The 17,575-nt window shown below is 38.0% G+C and overlaps 2 protein-coding genes across 2 annotated transcripts; one reads left to right on the top strand and one right to left on the bottom strand.

The window, feature by feature from the left end:
• Window positions 1-457: 457 nt before the first annotated feature.
• LOC101297853 (prolycopene isomerase, chloroplastic-like) lies at window positions 458-6,547 on the top strand. Its single transcript, XM_004303334.1, has 13 exons — window positions 458-956; window positions 1,337-1,543; window positions 1,694-1,793; window positions 2,228-2,310; window positions 2,433-2,489; window positions 2,567-2,719; window positions 2,832-2,910; window positions 3,036-3,184; window positions 3,293-3,427; window positions 3,557-3,670; window positions 4,913-5,023; window positions 5,118-5,226; window positions 6,223-6,547. The coding sequence occupies exons 1-13, from the start codon at window positions 471-473 to the stop codon at window positions 6,294-6,296; spliced, it is 1,857 nt and encodes a 618-aa protein (XP_004303382.1). The 5' UTR covers window positions 458-470; the 3' UTR covers window positions 6,297-6,547.
• A 1,156-nt stretch (window positions 6,548-7,703) lies between these two features.
• Window positions 7,704-13,775, bottom strand: LOC101297560 (ABC transporter G family member 22-like). The gene is made up of 10 exons (XM_004303333.1): window positions 13,391-13,775; window positions 11,647-11,717; window positions 10,793-11,028; window positions 10,393-10,548; window positions 10,071-10,254; window positions 9,509-9,817; window positions 8,971-9,258; window positions 8,366-8,650; window positions 8,172-8,279; window positions 7,704-8,030 (listed from the first exon to the last, which is right to left on the bottom strand). The coding sequence occupies exons 1-10, from the start codon at window positions 13,773-13,775 to the stop codon at window positions 7,809-7,811; spliced, it is 2,244 nt and encodes a 747-aa protein (XP_004303381.1). The 3' UTR covers window positions 7,704-7,808.
• Between the last annotated feature and the right edge of the window lie 3,800 nt (window positions 13,776-17,575).

The raw sequence follows: 17,575 nt of genomic DNA, 5'->3' as shown, positions 1-17,575 counted from the left end.
CGTTAAACTTAAACTGCTGGGTACATTTAGAAATTACTAACTAAAAGAATTTTAAAATTTTAGGTTTATTTTGTTATTATCTTAATAATTATGACTACAAATGTCATTTCAGATAAAGATAAAATTGTCTTTTTAATGAAATTTATTTTGATGGGTCTACTTAACATTTTGTTGGGTACATCTAGGAGCACCCTTTCCAATATCCTACCTTGATGAAAAAAACCTGCTCAGTAATCGAAGAGAAGAGAATGCCTTCTCCATGAGTCCATGTGCATGTAAGGCGGAATTACAGAAATAAAAAAGCTTGCCGCCTCTCGTTTACCTAAAAAACAAAAACGCATTGTCTCATTTTCTCGAGGAATCGGGAAGTGGAATCACAACCAAGTCTCACCAGTTTAATTAAACCAAGTACACCACCAACAACCTCTTCCTCTTCTACACAGTTCAAAAGCACTGCTTCCGAATCAAACATGCACTTTCCTAACTCACTAAGCTTCACTTCCGCTCCTGCCATGCACCTTTCTCAGTTACCTGGCCATGTTCACAGTGCCCACTTGGGTAAAACCAGACCCAGAAGTCAAAAGCCTACAAATTCCACTTCAGGGTGTTACAGTATCGAAGACTGCTTGAGACCCGGAAGGAAATTGAATCGAGGGAGTGGGTTGAGATATTCGAATTCGAAAGATTGGAGCTTTGTAGTGAGGTCCAGTTCAACGTTGAGTGTGGATGAAGTGGTGGAGAGTGATGGAAAGGCAGGTGGGAAGACTGGCTATGATGCCATTGTTATAGGGTCAGGGATTGGAGGGTTAGTTGCAGCCACACAGTTGGCTGTGAAGGGTGCCAAGGTTTTGGTTTTGGAGAAGTATGTGATTCCTGGTGGGAGTTCTGGGTACTATGAGAGAAACGGTTATACTTTTGATGTTGGGTCTTCTGTCATGTTCGGTTTCAGCGATAAGGTTAGTTCCTGTGTTGGTTTTGGATATTTCATTACATCCAATGTGGTTCACTTGTAGCTATTTGAGTTCAAGATGATCATTACACACCTGTAATGTTTGTTAGATTTGACATTTGGGTTTAGCTGTGAAGTATGAGTTAGATATTTTAACAATAAAAGTGGATTTTCGATAATTGTAATGAGATTAGGTGATAATTTTTGTTAGTACATACATTCCATCTTCTTACCATTTTGTATTGCTAAGCTCTTAGTTATCAGATGCTGCAGATGTTGGCAGGTTTTGTTAAGCCGAAATTTCGGTAGTTTTGCTATCTTTCACATTGTACATTAAGTTACTGAATTGGCAATTTTCATCGTGTCTTTCCTCCTATATGTGGGCAGGGCAATCTAAACTTGATAACACAAGCACTGGCAGCAGTGGGTTGTGAAATGCAGGTGATACCTGATCCGACTACTGTCCATTACCATCTACCCGACAATCTTTCTGTTCGAGTACACAGAGAATACAGTGAATTTATTTCAGAACTTACTGCTAAATTTCCCCATGAAAAGAAAGGGATCCTAAAATTCTTTGGTGAATGTTGGAAGGTCTTGTTCCTTGCCTTTTCTTCTGTCTTCATTTGTTTTTTTTCTTTTTTTTTTTCTTTTTTTTTTTTTGAACTTCCTTTGGGTTTTTCCTCCTATTTATGGTTCAAAACTTTCAATAGTAGATTCACTAGATTGTCTGCATATGGATAGGTTTTCAATGCCTTGAACTCTTTGGAACTGAAGTCACTCGAGGAGCCTATCTACCTTTTTGGACAGTTCTTTCAGAAGCCTCTTGAATGCTTGACACTAGGTATATATAATGCTATATGGTTTTACCACATAGCTTTAAATTTTGATTACTTAATTAGAGTCATCATGCAGATATATTTAGCCTTTGATTTGTTTTTCTTTTGGATATACGTTATTCATGAGTTTTGTAAAGATTAATTCATGTGATTCAAACCTGATTCACCTAATGGTTGCAGTTATCTGGCAAATATACTGATGTTCAAACGACAGTTTACCAAATTATAAAGCTTAATTTCTCCGATATGGGGATGCAGAAGAATTGACTGCAAGATGGCTGTTCTAAATACTGTTAATTATTTACACATAAAATGTATTTAGATATCAATCATAAATAGAATCTGTTGCAGTTACTTAATCAGATCAAATTCCTTTTGTTCGTACTATTAAGATCTGATGTATATTCACTAATGCTGACATGATTTTTATTCATTGCAGCCTATTATTTGCCTCAAAATGCCGGGGACATAGCTCGTAAGTACATTCAGGATCCCCAACTGTTGTCTTTCATTGATGCGGAGGTGAAATGAAGTTGTTTGATCCTATTGAACTTCTTATTTACAAGTTTTCCTTTAGGCACTGTGGTGGTCCAAAAATGGCTTCCCCTCAATCTCATAAAAAAATTTTAACTTTGCATCTACAGTGTTTTATTGTGAGCACAGTCAAGGCTTTGCAGACACCAATGATAAATGCGAGCATGGTTAGTTTTTATAGCAGATTTGTGTGCTTTATCTTGTGTATTTTCTTCTTGTTTCCTCATTTTTGTGTTTTCAACAGGTGATGTGTGACAGGCATTATGGTGGAATTAACTACCCTGTTGGTGGCGTAGGGGGAATTGCAAAGTCCTTGGCCAAAGGTCTGGTGGAGCAGGGCAGTCAGATACTTTACAAGGCCAATGTTACTGGCATCATACTTGATCAAGGCAAAGCTGTGAGTTCAAATTTAGTCATGGGCGAGTGACTGATAAGATGTATATGCTTGGTCATGGTATGTACTTCATATTCGTAAAAAGAATAATTGATTTTGTTTATGTTACATGTAGGTAGGAGTAAGGCTTTCAGACAAGAGGGAATTTTTTGCCAAAACCATAATATCGAATGCTACAAGATGGGATACCTTTGGTTAGTATGGCCAAGAGTTTGAGAATTTATTAGTGTGATCTTATCTTCTGCTGTTTGTTGTGCTATTTGATTTTATCTTTTACTCTTCTAAAGGAAGTCTTATTACCTACGAACTTTATTTACAGGAAAGCTGTTGAAGGAAGAAGACCTTCCAAAGGAAGAGGAAAATTTTCAGAAAGTTTATGTCAAGGCCCCATCTTTTCTTTCCATACACATGGGGGTGAAATCTGATGTTCTGCCACCAGACACAGACTGCCACCATTTTGTGCTTGAGGTGTGATCTTGTTCGCTTTTAGTTGATCATTTTCTTGAAACTTTTCTGTATCTGTGTAAATTCATGTGTTCCTTGTTATCATGCATCTTTTTTGTCCTTCTCTTCCAGGATGATTGGACAAGGTTAGAGGAGCCATACGGAAGTATATTTCTAAGCATTCCAACTATTCTTGATCCATCGTTATGCCCAGAAGGGCGTCATATTCTTCACATATTTACAACATCTTCCATTGAGGACTGGGAGGTATTTATATTTTTGGGAAATTAAAACCATGGTTGATCTTTATTCCTTTTCCCACCCTCTTCCCTAACCCCTCATAGTATCATTGTTTGTAAAACTGAATTGCTTATGAGGTGCTGATGTCTAAATTAGGGACTCTCTCGAAAGGACTATGAAGCAAAGAAGGAGCTTGTGGCGGATGAAATCATCAGCAGATTAGAAAACAAACTATTTCCAGGGCTCAAGTCATCCATCGTTTTTAAGGAGGTAATGCTCTACCTAGCACTTCTTAGAAAACAGAAGCCTTTCAGGTTCATGTAATTAAGGTTGTTTCTACTGTGACATAAGATAGAGAGACAGATTAGGAAATGGTTCAAGAGGCTTGATTATTGGAGTACTTAGATTCATTTAACTATGTATACAAAGTAAAAGATACCCCCAAGGCCCCCAGTAATCACTAGCAATAACTATACAAGTAATCATTAACTATAAATATTTAAACTGGCCTATAATTCCAATATTTTCCGAAGTTGGTTGATAGCTTCTTTTCTAAGGCTGATATGACAGAAACTTTGAATTAAAATTGCAACTGGAATAGTGAAAGTGTTGAAATCAAGCAAAAGTTGAATGGATAGGCCCAGGGTTTTGCTCCAATTTGGTCTGGTGTTAGGGTTCGGTAGGAGCCCCCACATTCCAGCCTGGGCCACAAAGTGTTGGTGGGGGGGTATCATCACAAATCACAGTTTCCTTGTGAAAATAGTCCCTTAATGGTGGGTGGGGCAGATGCTCGTCATAGTTTGATTGTTAGAGACTCTGGATTTACCAACACTTCCCTGCAAATATTCAGCAACAAAAAAGAATTGCCCATAGATGAACTATAGTAAGTAAATAGAAGGGAGACAAGAGAGAAAGCCTATAATGGTTTGAGAGCTAACTCTTTTTGGCTGCTGAATTGTATACAAAGTGAAAAAGATAACCTCTTTTGTCAGGAAATCTGAGATTCATTAATTGGGAGTTAAGATATCTGAGGTTCTATCTCTGTTAAGTGTTAACTTCTATGGTAGTGCATTCTATTTTCTTGATTTTTTGAGGAGTTTTGCTAGTCTGAAACTCTATCGTAATCAACAGCAGGTCCTAAATGAAAAAAGGTTTTAATATTTATAGAGGGCCCTGATAGTTTCATATTTTGACTGTTAGTCATTTCTTCTCCACTTAGCGAGTTGTTCTATGGCTATTAATAAGATTATAAGAGTGTATGTACATGATTCTGGGAGGCAGGAAGCCAATCAATAATCTCATGTTCACAACCTGTGAAAAAGAATTATAAAATGGTCCAGATGGAAGCATTGGTATTGGGGCCCTTGATTATGTGTTTATTTTATTCAAAATTTTCGTCCTCAGGCATTAACTTCCGTGACTTGCAGAAGCTAATTTTATTCCCTTCTATCAGTCAATGTTCTAGTTTTTAAAATTTGATATGTTCATTAGAAGTTTCTCCAATCATATCAGGTGGGAACGCCAAAGACACACAGGCGGTACCTGGCTCGTGAACAGGGTACTTACGGACCATTACCACGCAGAACTCCTAAGGGTTTATTAGGAATGCCATTCAATACAACAGTAAGTTCAGTTACATTTCAAAATGAATGGTTTCGTAGTTATGAATTCTTTAGTGCACTACACAAACTGAGGCATGCGATGATGAAAAACGCAGGCCATAGGTGGTCTTTACTGTGTTGGTGATAGCTGCTTTCCAGGGCAAGGTGTTATAGCTGTATCATTCTCAGGAGTAATGTGTGCTCATCGAGTGGCTGCTGATATAGGTATTCTCAAGGCTAAGTTCTATATGAAATCATATCACTTTTTCAACTTGTCTTCTACTAAAAGTTTCACTACTTTTGAGTTCATTGTAAGAGTTTAGATGCAAAGTAGTTTGAATTCATAGCATAAGCAACACTAGAACTGATACCACAAACAATCAACCTTTTACTCTATTGAGTGATGATATTATTTACAACCCTGGTATATACTTATTGCATCTCATTGTTTAAAAAGTCTTTCTTTCCTTCTCAAATTAACAAGTAACATTTCACCCCAATTTGAATGGTTTCGTGAGATTTCTTTTGTGGAAGTTCATGTCGCTCTCATACATATAGTTTTTATATTTTCTTTTTTAAAGGGTATGTGACTTTTGTTAAATTTGGGTATGAATTGGGATTTCGTTAATAATAAGGTACAATGTGAAATCTTGTAAACTTAAAGAGTCTGAATTGCAATTTAACGCATTTCTTTATTTTAAGATTACAAAGAAGTTGGTCACATGGTAGTCCCCTTTTTTCACTCTAGAAGAATATATATGTGGGATGTGTATATCTTGTGACCAACATCTTTGTAAATGAGTTTTCTCAACCTGTGATACAAGTTTATAACTAAACATAGAGTATCATGGTACAACGTGTGAACATTTATCTCTCTAACGTCGTTCTGGGTTGACGCTATATAATTCTCACTTTCTCAGTTACGGTTGTCTCTACAATTGTAGTGATCCTATTTTACCCCATCTCTTCACTTTGTTTCAATTGGGCGCTTCCGGTCTGGTCTTTCTGAACTATAAAGAGGCATGAGTCCTATGGTTGTCTCCTCCTCTCTGGTCAGAGGCTGTTGCATTTCATTAGGGTGGCTGTTTCTTTTTTGTTAAAAGAAATTAAAGCTGATAAGTATTTTTGTTTTCCGTTTTTTTTTTTTTTGTTCTATGAAGTTTAGTTTGATTCAAATATATAGAACCAGTATAAGTCTTTTGACTTGCTATTCATTTACAGGCCTTGAGAAGAAGTCTCCAGTACTGGATGCTGCCCTTCTTAGACTACTTGGGTGGTTTAGGACATTAGCATGAGACTTTGTCTTGCAGGATAATATGTGGAGTGAAGCTTGACAATTTTCATGGAGAAGCATTATATTGCTTGGGTTGCTGGTAAAGATGCAGCAATGAGCAGCAGATTGGGGCTTATTGAGGGATGGAAGTGTAGGCATATCTTGCTTGTTACTTGTAATTATCACTGTTAAATAGCAAATTTGGGAAGGTTCAATGGTTCATGTTTTCTGGGTTTAGAGATGGAAGAGAGAGGAAGAGAAGTAGTCAAAACGAAAAGAGAAAGAGGAAGAATGTGATGGAACCCACATGGAGCTGCAGTTAATCTCTCTAGCCGGCACGTGTCCATCCGCACTATTACTCATTTGCGGACGTCCTCCTTGGATCCCCGCTGTGTGTGTGTGTATGTGTATATATATATACAGAGATTATCAGGTGTGGACGTCCGGACGGGTTTTCCGTCCGGATTTCCGCCGTTTCTCCACCTTTCGAGCGCCGGCGACGCCGTTTCTTCTCCCCGGCGTGATCCCATACCTCCCCCGACGGTGTTGGAATGAAGAAGAAGGCCGGAGAGATCGCGATCGGAAGTCTGTGCAGCAATCTCACTCAGAACTTCACGACCAATCATGGTGGACCTCCGATCACGATCTCTCCAGCCTTCTTCTTCATTCTAACACCGTCGGGGGAGGTCTGGGATCACGCCGGGGAGAAGAAACGGCGTCGCCGGCACTCGAAAGGTGGAGAAACGGCGGAAATCCGGACGGAAAACCCGTCCGGACCTCCGTATCTGAAAACGACTGTATATATATATATATACATATACATATACACACACGCTGTATATATATTATACTTCTTTCATTTTCTTATTCTTTTTCTTTGGAGCCTAGTGATTGTTTTATGACAGTAGCCATGTTATCAACTTTGGCGCAGTCAAATTACCTTCTGTAGTTCTTACATGATTAAGATGAAGTTTATACACATTGCTTTAAAGAAACTATGCTGTGAGCTCTATTATCTGCAATCTTCTCCTGCTATGTTTACTAGTTTAGTAGCTAATATTTCTTTTCATTTATATATTTTTACTTATTAAGAAAGATATATATGCAACAATAACTCTATGAGATGCTTTTCATTATACAGAACATTTTCCTTCATTTTGTACCTTTGCCATCTAGTCTGAAAAGTTCATTCTTGAATTAGATAGTATAATACGAGTTCTTGTCAATTGAACATTATACACAAAGTACATTCTTATCTGAACTCACTTGTTACTCTAGATAAGTTCACCAAAAATAACTCTGAAATTCTACCTGTATTCGGTTGGCTTACACCTCAGATAAACAACCTATCGGACTTTAACCTACTAAGTGAGACACTTCATACGTTCTTAGAAGTTCCAGATCAATGGCCTCCACTAGCTTAATTTCCTCAGTTAGAGACTCATGTTTCTTAGATAGCTTCCAAGGAAGGAGAAAAGGACGGGGAACATAGTATGTCCAGATCTAGGCTTCCTTGGGGAGTTCTTTATCACATTTAAGCTCCAACTTGAAGCTTCATTCTCCTCAAAGAAAGGTATGCCAATAATCGGTATCCGAAAACCATGGCTACAAGAGCACCAACTGCTGTTAAACTACAATCAGTGCTCGACCCATTAATGGTGGGTCTAATATCTTCAAACTGCACCTTCAGAAGAAGATTGTATGTGTGGTAGTTGAAAGACATGTAGCGGATCCAAGATATGAACACCGGAACTTTCTGCAAACATAATAGTTTAGGTGTTGTGTTAAATATTTCTTGTTTAACTTCACTCAAACCATGTATTATTTTCTATCTCTGTATATAGTGTATCTTAGAGTCAAATCATATTAAACTCTCAAAAAAGACTTGGATGCTTACTTTGACGAAGAACCCCCCAGCCAGCATGAATGTCATCACAGTTACTGAAGCCAGAGTTGTAGCCCTCTTTAAGTCCATCAACGTAGCTCCTATAGCTAATCCAAGTCCCTGTTTTGTATGCATTTGTAATTAGTTAAATATAATTATTTTTATTCTGCATTATTTTCTCAACCAGTAGATGAAAGAAAGCATACCTGGGCTGCCACAATGCATAGGAAAACTGTAAGCATGCTTAGGAAAAAGGTTTCAGCACTGAGTCTTAAGCCTGCCATGAAATATACAACGACTAGGAAGAGTACAGGTAACAATAGGTCAAGTGGAAGGTCACTTGTTGTCCTAGCCACAAAATATGCACTTAATCTGTACATGTCAGCTGCTCGTTCCTTGGTCAGCATGGCTCTTTCTTGAGGAAATGTGAAGATTGCTGTGAAGACGGGGAAAAATCCCCAGAAGACAGCAATGAAGAAAAGTAGCCCTGCCTGAAATTTTAGGTAAAGTTTAAGAGGTTTTGAGCTGATTCTATATTCAATAAAAGCAAGTTTTCTGATTATGCTTGTAACATTTATCTAATGAGAAATATTCAGCATAATCACCTCCCCCTCCCTTCCTGTTTGAAGAAATCTAATGTGATGTTCTCTTCATGACAATGCTTTTGTTTTATCTGTTTTGAAATTTTGATTTGAATATTTGTATCGTATTAGAAGTTTACAACAGTGATGTTTCGTTTGGTGGAAAGTTAAGTTATAGTACTTTTTGTGGGAAAAAGAATGTATGCTGCTCCGAGAGAACAAAGATTTACCTGATCTTCCAGTCCTTTGGTAGTGTTGCTATCTGACTGCCACCATAGTAAACCCAAAATAACTGCAGTAGAAAGAACTTGGGTGATTCTCAACCAGCTGAAATAGTCATGCTTCCGTTCTTTAATTCCTCTCCGGAATAAGATAGAAAATTGTTCCCACCAGCTCGCTCCCCATTCTCGTTTTGAAAAAGAGATCTTCAACTTCAGTTCATCATCAAGGGGAATAGGAACCATAAGCTTCTTCTTCTCCTCGTCTGCCACACGTGTTTCATAGGCTTCGACAAGATACTGCAATCAAATAGAAACATTAGTTGAGTACTTTTGATGTTGCATTACACGTAGCAATTGTGTGAAACTTGTTGTTTAGATAGAAATTTAATTTTGGAATTCTTTCTGTGTTCTTAAATACTTGGTATGTGTCTCAGTACATACTACATGGGTTAAGTCAGTAGTCAGTACCCAGCGCTAATATGTGGACAATGGATAGTTTTTCCTTTTGAGTTCATATGTTATAGAAACTTAGAAGATCAGGTTATACCTCATGCACAACTGCTGGGGATGGCTTTCCATTTCTTGTATCAGCTTCTGAGTTTTCCATTTGCACTTTGTCCTCCAACTCTGATGGTACAGAAACATCGTTAATGTTTCCATTTGCCAGGTCTAGCAAGAACTCTGCTGGGTTCATGGCAATAAGTGGAGAACATCCTATTGAAGAGAAATAAACCATTGCTTCTGATGCTTTTCCAAAGTAGAGCAAGCTTCCTTTCCCAAGAAGAATCAACTTGTCAAATTTGTGGAAGAGTCTACTGGATGGTTGGTGGATTGTTGTCACCACTGTTTTTCCAGCCTGCCATAAGAAAGCAATTCACTACTTGTATTGTATGCAATGTCTTGTTGCATAATACTAATCTATTGATCTATCTGATATACAATTTACTTGGTTATTTTGTAGGATATTGGCATTTTATATTTTCCATGTTTTAATCATTTCGAAAAATTACATTAATGTTAAAGTTTTTACTTTTGGTTAATCACAAGTAGCATATTGAAGTGTAACGAGGAGTGGCTCCTGGAATGTCAATTCTAAGTTTCTAACATACCTCTGCTATGTCTTGTAACATCTGAACAATTCTTAGTGCAGTTGTTGAATCCAAGCCGGAGGTTGGTTCATCAAGAAACAGAAGCGAAGGGTTGATTATGATCTCATTGCCAATGCAAACTCTCTTCCTCTCTCCACCTGATACCCCACGGACAAAGGTGCCACCAATCATAGTGTCTTGGCACCTGTGGATATGAAGAAATTGTGCTGTTTAGCTTTCAAGTTCAGTAAGATGACCAATGCTTTTATATTATTTCATCATATCTGTTTCTAATATGCTTATAGGCATTAGCCCTACAGTAGCAAGTAGAGTGAGAACTTACCTCTCTAAGCCTAGCTCATAGATGACATCAACTGCTCGTTTTTCCTTCTGCTCTTTTGTCAATGTCTTTGGCAGCCGTAGGAGGGCTGCATATGTTAATGTTTCTCTCACTGTCAGGTGAGGAAATAGAACATCATCCTGAGTCACGAATCCTATCCTGTCATATATTTCGTGTCATTCGATTCACATATTCACTTTACGTTATTGATTTTATTGCACTTGTTCTTTGAGGTAGCACGGTTCGTGAACAGTACAAGCAGGTTTCCAATGGAAAACCATTTTGGTCGCAGAAGACTAACCAAAGCCTTTGTGCTTATAATTCCTGTCCACACAGTTGCTATTTCTCCTCATTTATGCTATTCATTATGGTCAATGTACAAAACTTAGTTTAAAATGCATACCTGCTCTTTAGGTTCTTGGAATATATTTGGTCATTGTAGTTAATTGAACCACCGATGTTGCCTTTGGCTGTCCTGCCTCCAAGCAGATTAAGGAGTGTGGTCTTTCCACTTCCTGATGGTCCCATCAGGGCGAGAACTTCGCCTGGGTTTACCGAACCAGTGATCCCATTCAAGATGTCCTTCTCTTCATTTGTCCTCATTCCTTTGAGAATGACCTTGTATGTCACATCTGTGAACTGAAATAAACCAAAGCAAGAATAAGCCCTCATTTGATAGATTGCAGATACTCATACTTCTTAGAATTTATTGCAAAATGAAGAAAGACAGTAACTTATCAGGAAGATATATCAGTGTCCATAGCCTTCTTTCCTTTTGATGCTTTTGGTGTTTTTTTATGGGTTGGTTTAACTGAGCCTCTGCTAAGTGTCTCATAGACTAGTAAGACAGCCTCCTAGCCTGATTGTAAGTTTCTAAACTAGTTTTGTGACCTTAAGATGTGATTTTGTTATATGAACATGTTACATATGCAGCAACCTTTTGGCTTGGAAAGAAGGGCAAGTCTTGTACATACAGGTCATATAGAATGATAACTCTGTACAAGACTGAACCTGACCATGCTAATATTGCTAACCATGTTCTATGGATCGCCTTTGATGTCTACATCTCAATCTCCATCCCTTCCTGCCCAAATAGATAGTAAGTACCACATCAATTTTTCGCTCTAGAGAGTGACCAACACAGGTTTGAACACCGGTAGATTATGCAGAGTTTCAATGGCTTTTGGGAATCAAGGACAAGAAAAGCATACATAGCAACTAGGTAACTTGTATGTAGTACTTGTAATGGAGTAAAACCTTGAGGTAAATCGGCATGGTGGGTTCGGTTTGAAACTTTGCTTTTCGGTTGCCGGCTTCAAGATCTTCAGCTGCAGCATGCATTGAAATTGATATCTCTTAGTTAAAGACACTCATTTTACTATCAGTAGTACAAATATAAAGAGATCAAAACAAACAGTTCTTTTTGACCAAAAAAAAAAAAAAACAAGTTCTCATGTCTGAGCTATATTACTTGTTTACAGGGAGGTAATCATCCACCTTTTGATACCTTATGTAATTCTACAGTATGGCATATTTAGGGTTTGTTTTTCATTTTCAAAAATCAAAAATATTATCATCACGTTTATCATCTTTTTACTGTTAAGCAAAGACTGTTGGTTTAGATTTTAGAACTTCTAAATTCTAAGGAACTAGGTAATCACATCATTAAATCTTCAAGATTAGATTCATGTCACCTATAATTTGGACCCTTATTAAGACTAGTATATTACTATATTCCTCTTGTGAACCATATGAGTCAACACATGCATACTGATCGGGAGTATATGATGTGAATCAAAACAGATGTAACTTAATTGATGATGCCCACATCAACATCATCCCTAACCTCTTAACCAATCCATTCCAGACGTTTCAAGGAGGAAAAAAGGAGGACAGATCCTCAGAAAGAGGACCAAAAAAGCCACTGGTAGGTGGAAATTAAATATGTCACACCCAGTCTAGAACTGTGCCATAATTCACTTATTCAGTTTACCAATTGGTGAAGAAATACCGTTATGTATGTAAAAACTTGGTTCCAATCCAACAAATTTAAAAAAAATTAAAAGTAAAAATAAAAAATAAAAAAAATTGAAAACCAGAAACATTCAAGATGGTTTTTGTTTCCCTTTCAAACTTCATAATAGAAAAGGGAAAAGAAAAAAAATCTTCATAATCGATTGGTGAAAGGAGCCAAAGAGTTTTTCCCTTCTATGGGAGCATTGGGGTCCAATTTCTTCACATATCCTAGTCATTGTAGAGCAGTGTTTCACTTTTTTAAAGGCCTGAACTGCCACTTCTCTGTTTACGACTTTGTACAACGAGTAGATGCTATCAAAGATGTGGGCAACTTTGGCCCTTCATGCCCAGAAACTGGACAGGTACCAATCATGTTACTAGAAAGCACTCTGGCTAATAAACTTCATGAAAAATCACCCAAATGCGAAAGAAAATTCAAATCTCTCAGAGCAAAAAAAAAAAGGTTATATTTTGCTGTCACAAAAGTCATGCTTTTAAACCAAAAATATTAAAAATAAAAAACCAACTCTCACATTTGATAAAAGCAACAAGCAAAACTGATGAAATAACTTTCTGATAAAATCTGGTTTATTCAAGCTAGTCAGTTATATAGTTAAACCCAAAATGGAAAGGTGAGGTAAATACATTTAAAATCCTCTCTTACTCTTCTAAAAAGGACTCACATGAAGAGAAACAAAAAGTTTGGGAGTGGAGAGCAACATGACATATATATCATCAATAACAAAAAAAAAAAAAAAAAAAAAAAAAAACATAGAAACAAAAACAAGAAAACAAAAACATGTGCATCCATATGCAAACACTATTAAGTGAAACGAATTAACATGATTTTGCCATTAAAATTGGCATGTCTTCTGACTCTTCTCTTGTAGTGGCATATAGTTTATGTTTTTTAGTTGTGTTTTTCTTCCAGTGGCATCCTGTAGTAAATGTAATGTGCTCAAGTGCTCAACAAGCAAGTACTTACGAATATCATCGTCGTCGCTGAAAGGCTTCGAGTCGGCAATTTCATCAGCGGGGACAGTAAAGCCGGTGAAGGAGAATGAGAACCCCAAGCTAGCGCTGGAAGCACGGCTTAAAGCGGCGCCACTTCCGACTTCATCCAGATCAAACTTCATTTGAGCACTCCTAGTCTTCCTTATGTGTGTGCTACCTTTGGCACTGCCGCTGCCACGCCCTGGCGAAGCTCCCATTATGCGCCTGCTTGACTTCCTTGAGAGAGTTCCGCTGCCGCCCTCTGCCGCCACAGCAGCGGCTTCACTTGAAGTTGGTGACTTGAACGCAGCTGCCACCGTCTCCACCAGTTGATCGGACTTGGTTCTTGCCAACCCGGATGAATTTAGTTTTTCCATCTTCAACAAAAAAGAAAATGTAAAAATGAAGTTCATGTGCATGCAATATAAAGCCCGACCTTTTCACGTTATTTGTGTACCCTTTTGTATATATTTCCGATGGGTAGGTGCAGAGGCTAACAAATAGATTGAATGGAGTACAGTTGCAAAGGAATCCACACCACACAATGGAAAGGCAATCAGATCACTACCATATCTTACCAGAAATTGAATAAGAACACTTGCTGGGAGCTTTAATTAGTTTATAAGAAAATGGAGAGAACTAAAAAGAGGAGGGTAGAAGCTAGAAACCTCATCTAATCATCTTCTACAATGTGCTTAAGTAGCTCTTATATATGAAAGACACTATTAGAGATTTGATGATGAGTACATAATCAAGCAAAGGATAGTTGGAATGGCTGACATCATTAAACACTTGAGAAAATTGAAAGAAAGGAAGAAATGAAATGCATGATCCAAATGCAGCAGATAGTGGAAGAGTAGTTTAGTTAATTGGGTTTGCATCATAGTTTACTAAACACAGTAGTGAGGCAAGAATTATTGAAATCAAAGTCCAATACCAAATGATTGAAGGTAGGAAAAAGCTAGATGAAGTATAATCCAGTAGATCCATACCTTAAGAGGGGGGAAGAGAGAGAAGTAGAAGAGAAGGCTATGGCTAGAAGAGGATGAGAGAGAGATAGTGTTGATGTGTTTGGAACTTGGAAGTTGTAACATGCATGATCTCAACTTGTGGGTTGCATCCCACTCCTTATATAAGGATCAAAGCAATCAAGGAAGGAAGAATCTAAATGACCCAACAACCCCTCCAACTGCACATAATTCACCAAAATATTAATGGATGGAGCAGCATCATCAATCATGCTCATATTTACTCCTACTGACGCATCACTGTCGTACACGTGTTCGGACGATTTGGTTAATTGCTGCTGTACTATGTGGAATTTTGCTGATTTTGTTTTTCTGTGTGGGATATCATATGCATGGATGAGAGATCACTGTTTGAATGAGCTTTGCTAGCTTTGCAGTGAGTGATCGATCAATTAACAAAAAGCATTACAAATTGATGAAGTTTAACCTCAAGTGGTGGACTGATTATATGATATGATTGTATGTGCCGCCTAATCAAGTAGTCTATTGCGACAGAAGCCATCAATTTTGCTTGCAAGAATTTGGGAGGGCCTCTGATCGATATGAGGTCCTGGTTTAGTCTCAGTTACCTGTTTCAGAGGGAACCCTGATTTTCTATTTCGGTGTTTTGCTCAAAAACAATGCACGCATGTTTCTTCCATTTCGATTGGAATTCATTTCAGCAAGTACAGTAATGCATAGATATCGATATTCAGTATGTACGTCATGAGTACGTACGCATGTCTAGATGATCGATGATATTGGGACCTAGCTCAGTATACGTGCATTTGTAGGGTGTGTGAGTTTATAATAATAAAAATAAAAAGTTTAAAAAAAAAAATGAATTCACTCTCCAATTAATTAGTACGTACAAAGTTCATCTCGTCGATCTGAACAAATGCATAATTTTTTCTCAGAGTTTAGTGGAAAGATTCAAGTAATGAAACAGGATGGACTGCTAGGTCGACAAAGACGAACGACGATGGGATTCAACTACTGGAGTCAGATTTTGAGTTTATTGATGTAAATATCTCAACAAATACAGTCAAATTTTTCCGGCAACCATGCATTGATCGAGTCGTACGTAAGATTTTAAGGTGGAAGTACACACACACCTGAATATTGTATAATGGCAGTTATCAGATTATATCATCACTTATGCACTGGAAGTAACTTGAAGGTTCTCATCATGTCCGAATTTGATACTATCTCTGTGGCCAATTACGTAGAAGACACAATCGATCAATAATAATGAGGCCAACTCTTTGGCTCGATATGCATCAGAGATTCTGGTCCTTGATTCATAATGTAGATGGAGGCAATTCAATCCAATCGGACTCCGTATGTCAATCATAGGAGTACGTAGGAGACGAAATGTTGTCTTCTGACTTGCGTTGCGAGCCCTCTACATAACCATATGTTTTATAGAGCTCGAGAGCTCTTATGTTTGGCACTTCAATAACTCATGACATCCTATGATGAGTTTTAAAAACCAGCTCCTGGCTGGTATTTCTTTAGTAATTATTGTTGTTGTAAGAATACAATGATTAATTGTTCCTTAACATTAATTGGCAGAGCAGAAATATGTTTTAGGTAATCCACACACGTACTTTTGACCTAAAGCATTATATATAGGACTAGGAGTCGCTCACGCACTGTCTTAAAACAAATCAATGCAAAGAATTGCAGGGCTGTATATGAATGGAGCCTCACAAATGGGGTTTATGTGCATCAGTGCCACCCCACCCTCTAGCTTGCTAGCAAGCTTTTATGTAGTTAATATTTTGCCGTTTTGATCAGGTCAGGCTAAAGAGGTTGTCGTCTAAATGCTCCTCCATGTACGTGCACCATATATATGGTCCAAGAACGTACGCCATAGGATCGGAACACAAAAATTTATGCTCTACTGCTTGCCGGTAAACTGAGGCCTTTTTGCTGTTCAAGCATAGTAGCCGGAGAATCCAGATGATATTATCATGAAGATGAAGGGTTTTCCTTAATTTGTATAGGCTTAATTATGACATGGTACGTTGTATAGGAGCTTCGGAATGGTTTAAAATAACTTCATGGAATATCATGCACGACATTCACAGGAATTCATGCAGTAAGGAATGACTGGAATCTTAATTATTCCGAGTACTTGAGAGATTTCAGATCGACTTCAGTGTCCTCAACATGGTCTGACTGAAGATAGTCTGTTGACGGCTTTCTATGATGGACTTATACGTACCCATGGAGCAAGACGTACATTTTGGATGCAGTAGTAGCTGGAGGATCATTTCTAAACAAATCCAACGAAGAATGAAGCTTATAGCAGATGTATTGAATGTACAACATTGATCAATCAATGCACAATATTCTATCCTCGTTGTATTTGTCCATAAATGATCCTCCAGAAATTGTATCCACAATGTCTCGCTCCATGTGTACAATTCCATCATAGAAGGTCGTCAACAAATTAACCATCTTCAGTAATTAAGCCATGTTGAGGACACTGAAGTCGATCTTGACCGTCCATTCATAAGAAACCTCTCCTAATATTGCCTAATAAGTCGATCTTGACCGTCCATTCATAATCAATGGCCAAAATCTTTCATGCCCACCAACTTCTCATCTATTCCTCCAACTCTCTCTATCGCTCAAATTTTCGTCCAAACTCTCTCTCCCTCTCTTCCTAGCTGCCGGCTCCATCGCTCGTCTCCGACGTCCTCTACCGTCCTTTTGAATGCTCCGGCTCGGCGTAATGGAAAATTTGTTGAAGATTAGCTGGAGAGAGGACCCGAAGCTCAAATCTAAATCAAATTAAATCTAAAGAGATGTCTGGGAAAACAATTGGCAGTATTTCAAACTTGTTCTCGCCTCCCAATATCCTCATCATCTCTTAGCACTTTAATTAGCAGAACCCATTGGCTTCATCAAGTTCTATATGTCACCCGGGGCACCAATCTGCTTCAACATGTTTTGGTTAAAACCACCCTTCTTAGGAATCGTAAGTCCTTTCATTTAACTCCACATCTCAGCAAAGAGCTTGTACCCTTCAAGCATCTCTATCAGTACTTCTCTTACCAACGACCATAACCTTGTGCGATTCGCCCTATACGAGAATCGGTAATAGTCAACTATGTCGACTTGCTTAATCATAGAAATCTTCTGTTACCTATACCGCCGCG

Source organism: Fragaria vesca, linkage group LG6 (assembly GCF_000184155.1).
Source record: "Fragaria vesca subsp. vesca linkage group LG6, FraVesHawaii_1.0, whole genome shotgun sequence".
NCBI classification, from domain to species: domain Eukaryota; kingdom Viridiplantae; phylum Streptophyta; class Magnoliopsida; order Rosales; family Rosaceae; genus Fragaria; species Fragaria vesca.
Note: the sequence above shows the minus strand (reverse complement) of the source record. Positions and strands in the feature narration are given on the sequence as shown.

Bases quoted from the DNA above. Each gene is read 5' to 3' on its own strand.
- LOC101297853 (XM_004303334.1), top strand. From the start codon at position 471: ATGCACTTTCCTAACTCACTAAGCTTCACTTCCGCTCCTGCCATGCAC. The intron at 1,794-2,227 runs GTATATATAATG...TATTCATTGCAG, and splicing joins TCTTGAATGCTTGACACTAG to CCTATTATTTGCCTCAAAAT. The intron at 3,671-4,912 runs GTAATGCTCTAC...CAATCATATCAG, and splicing joins CATCCATCGTTTTTAAGGAG to GTGGGAACGCCAAAGACACA.
- LOC101297560 (XM_004303333.1), bottom strand. From the start codon at position 13,775: ATGGAAAAACTAAATTCATCCGGGTTGGCAAGAACCAAGTCCGATCAA. The intron at 10,549-10,792 runs GTATGCATTTTA...AATATATGACAG, and splicing joins TCCAAGAACCTAAAGAGCAG to GATAGGATTCGTGACTCAGG. The intron at 9,259-9,508 runs GTATAACCTGAT...ATTTGATTGCAG, and splicing joins CCCCAGCAGTTGTGCATGAG to TATCTTGTCGAAGCCTATGA.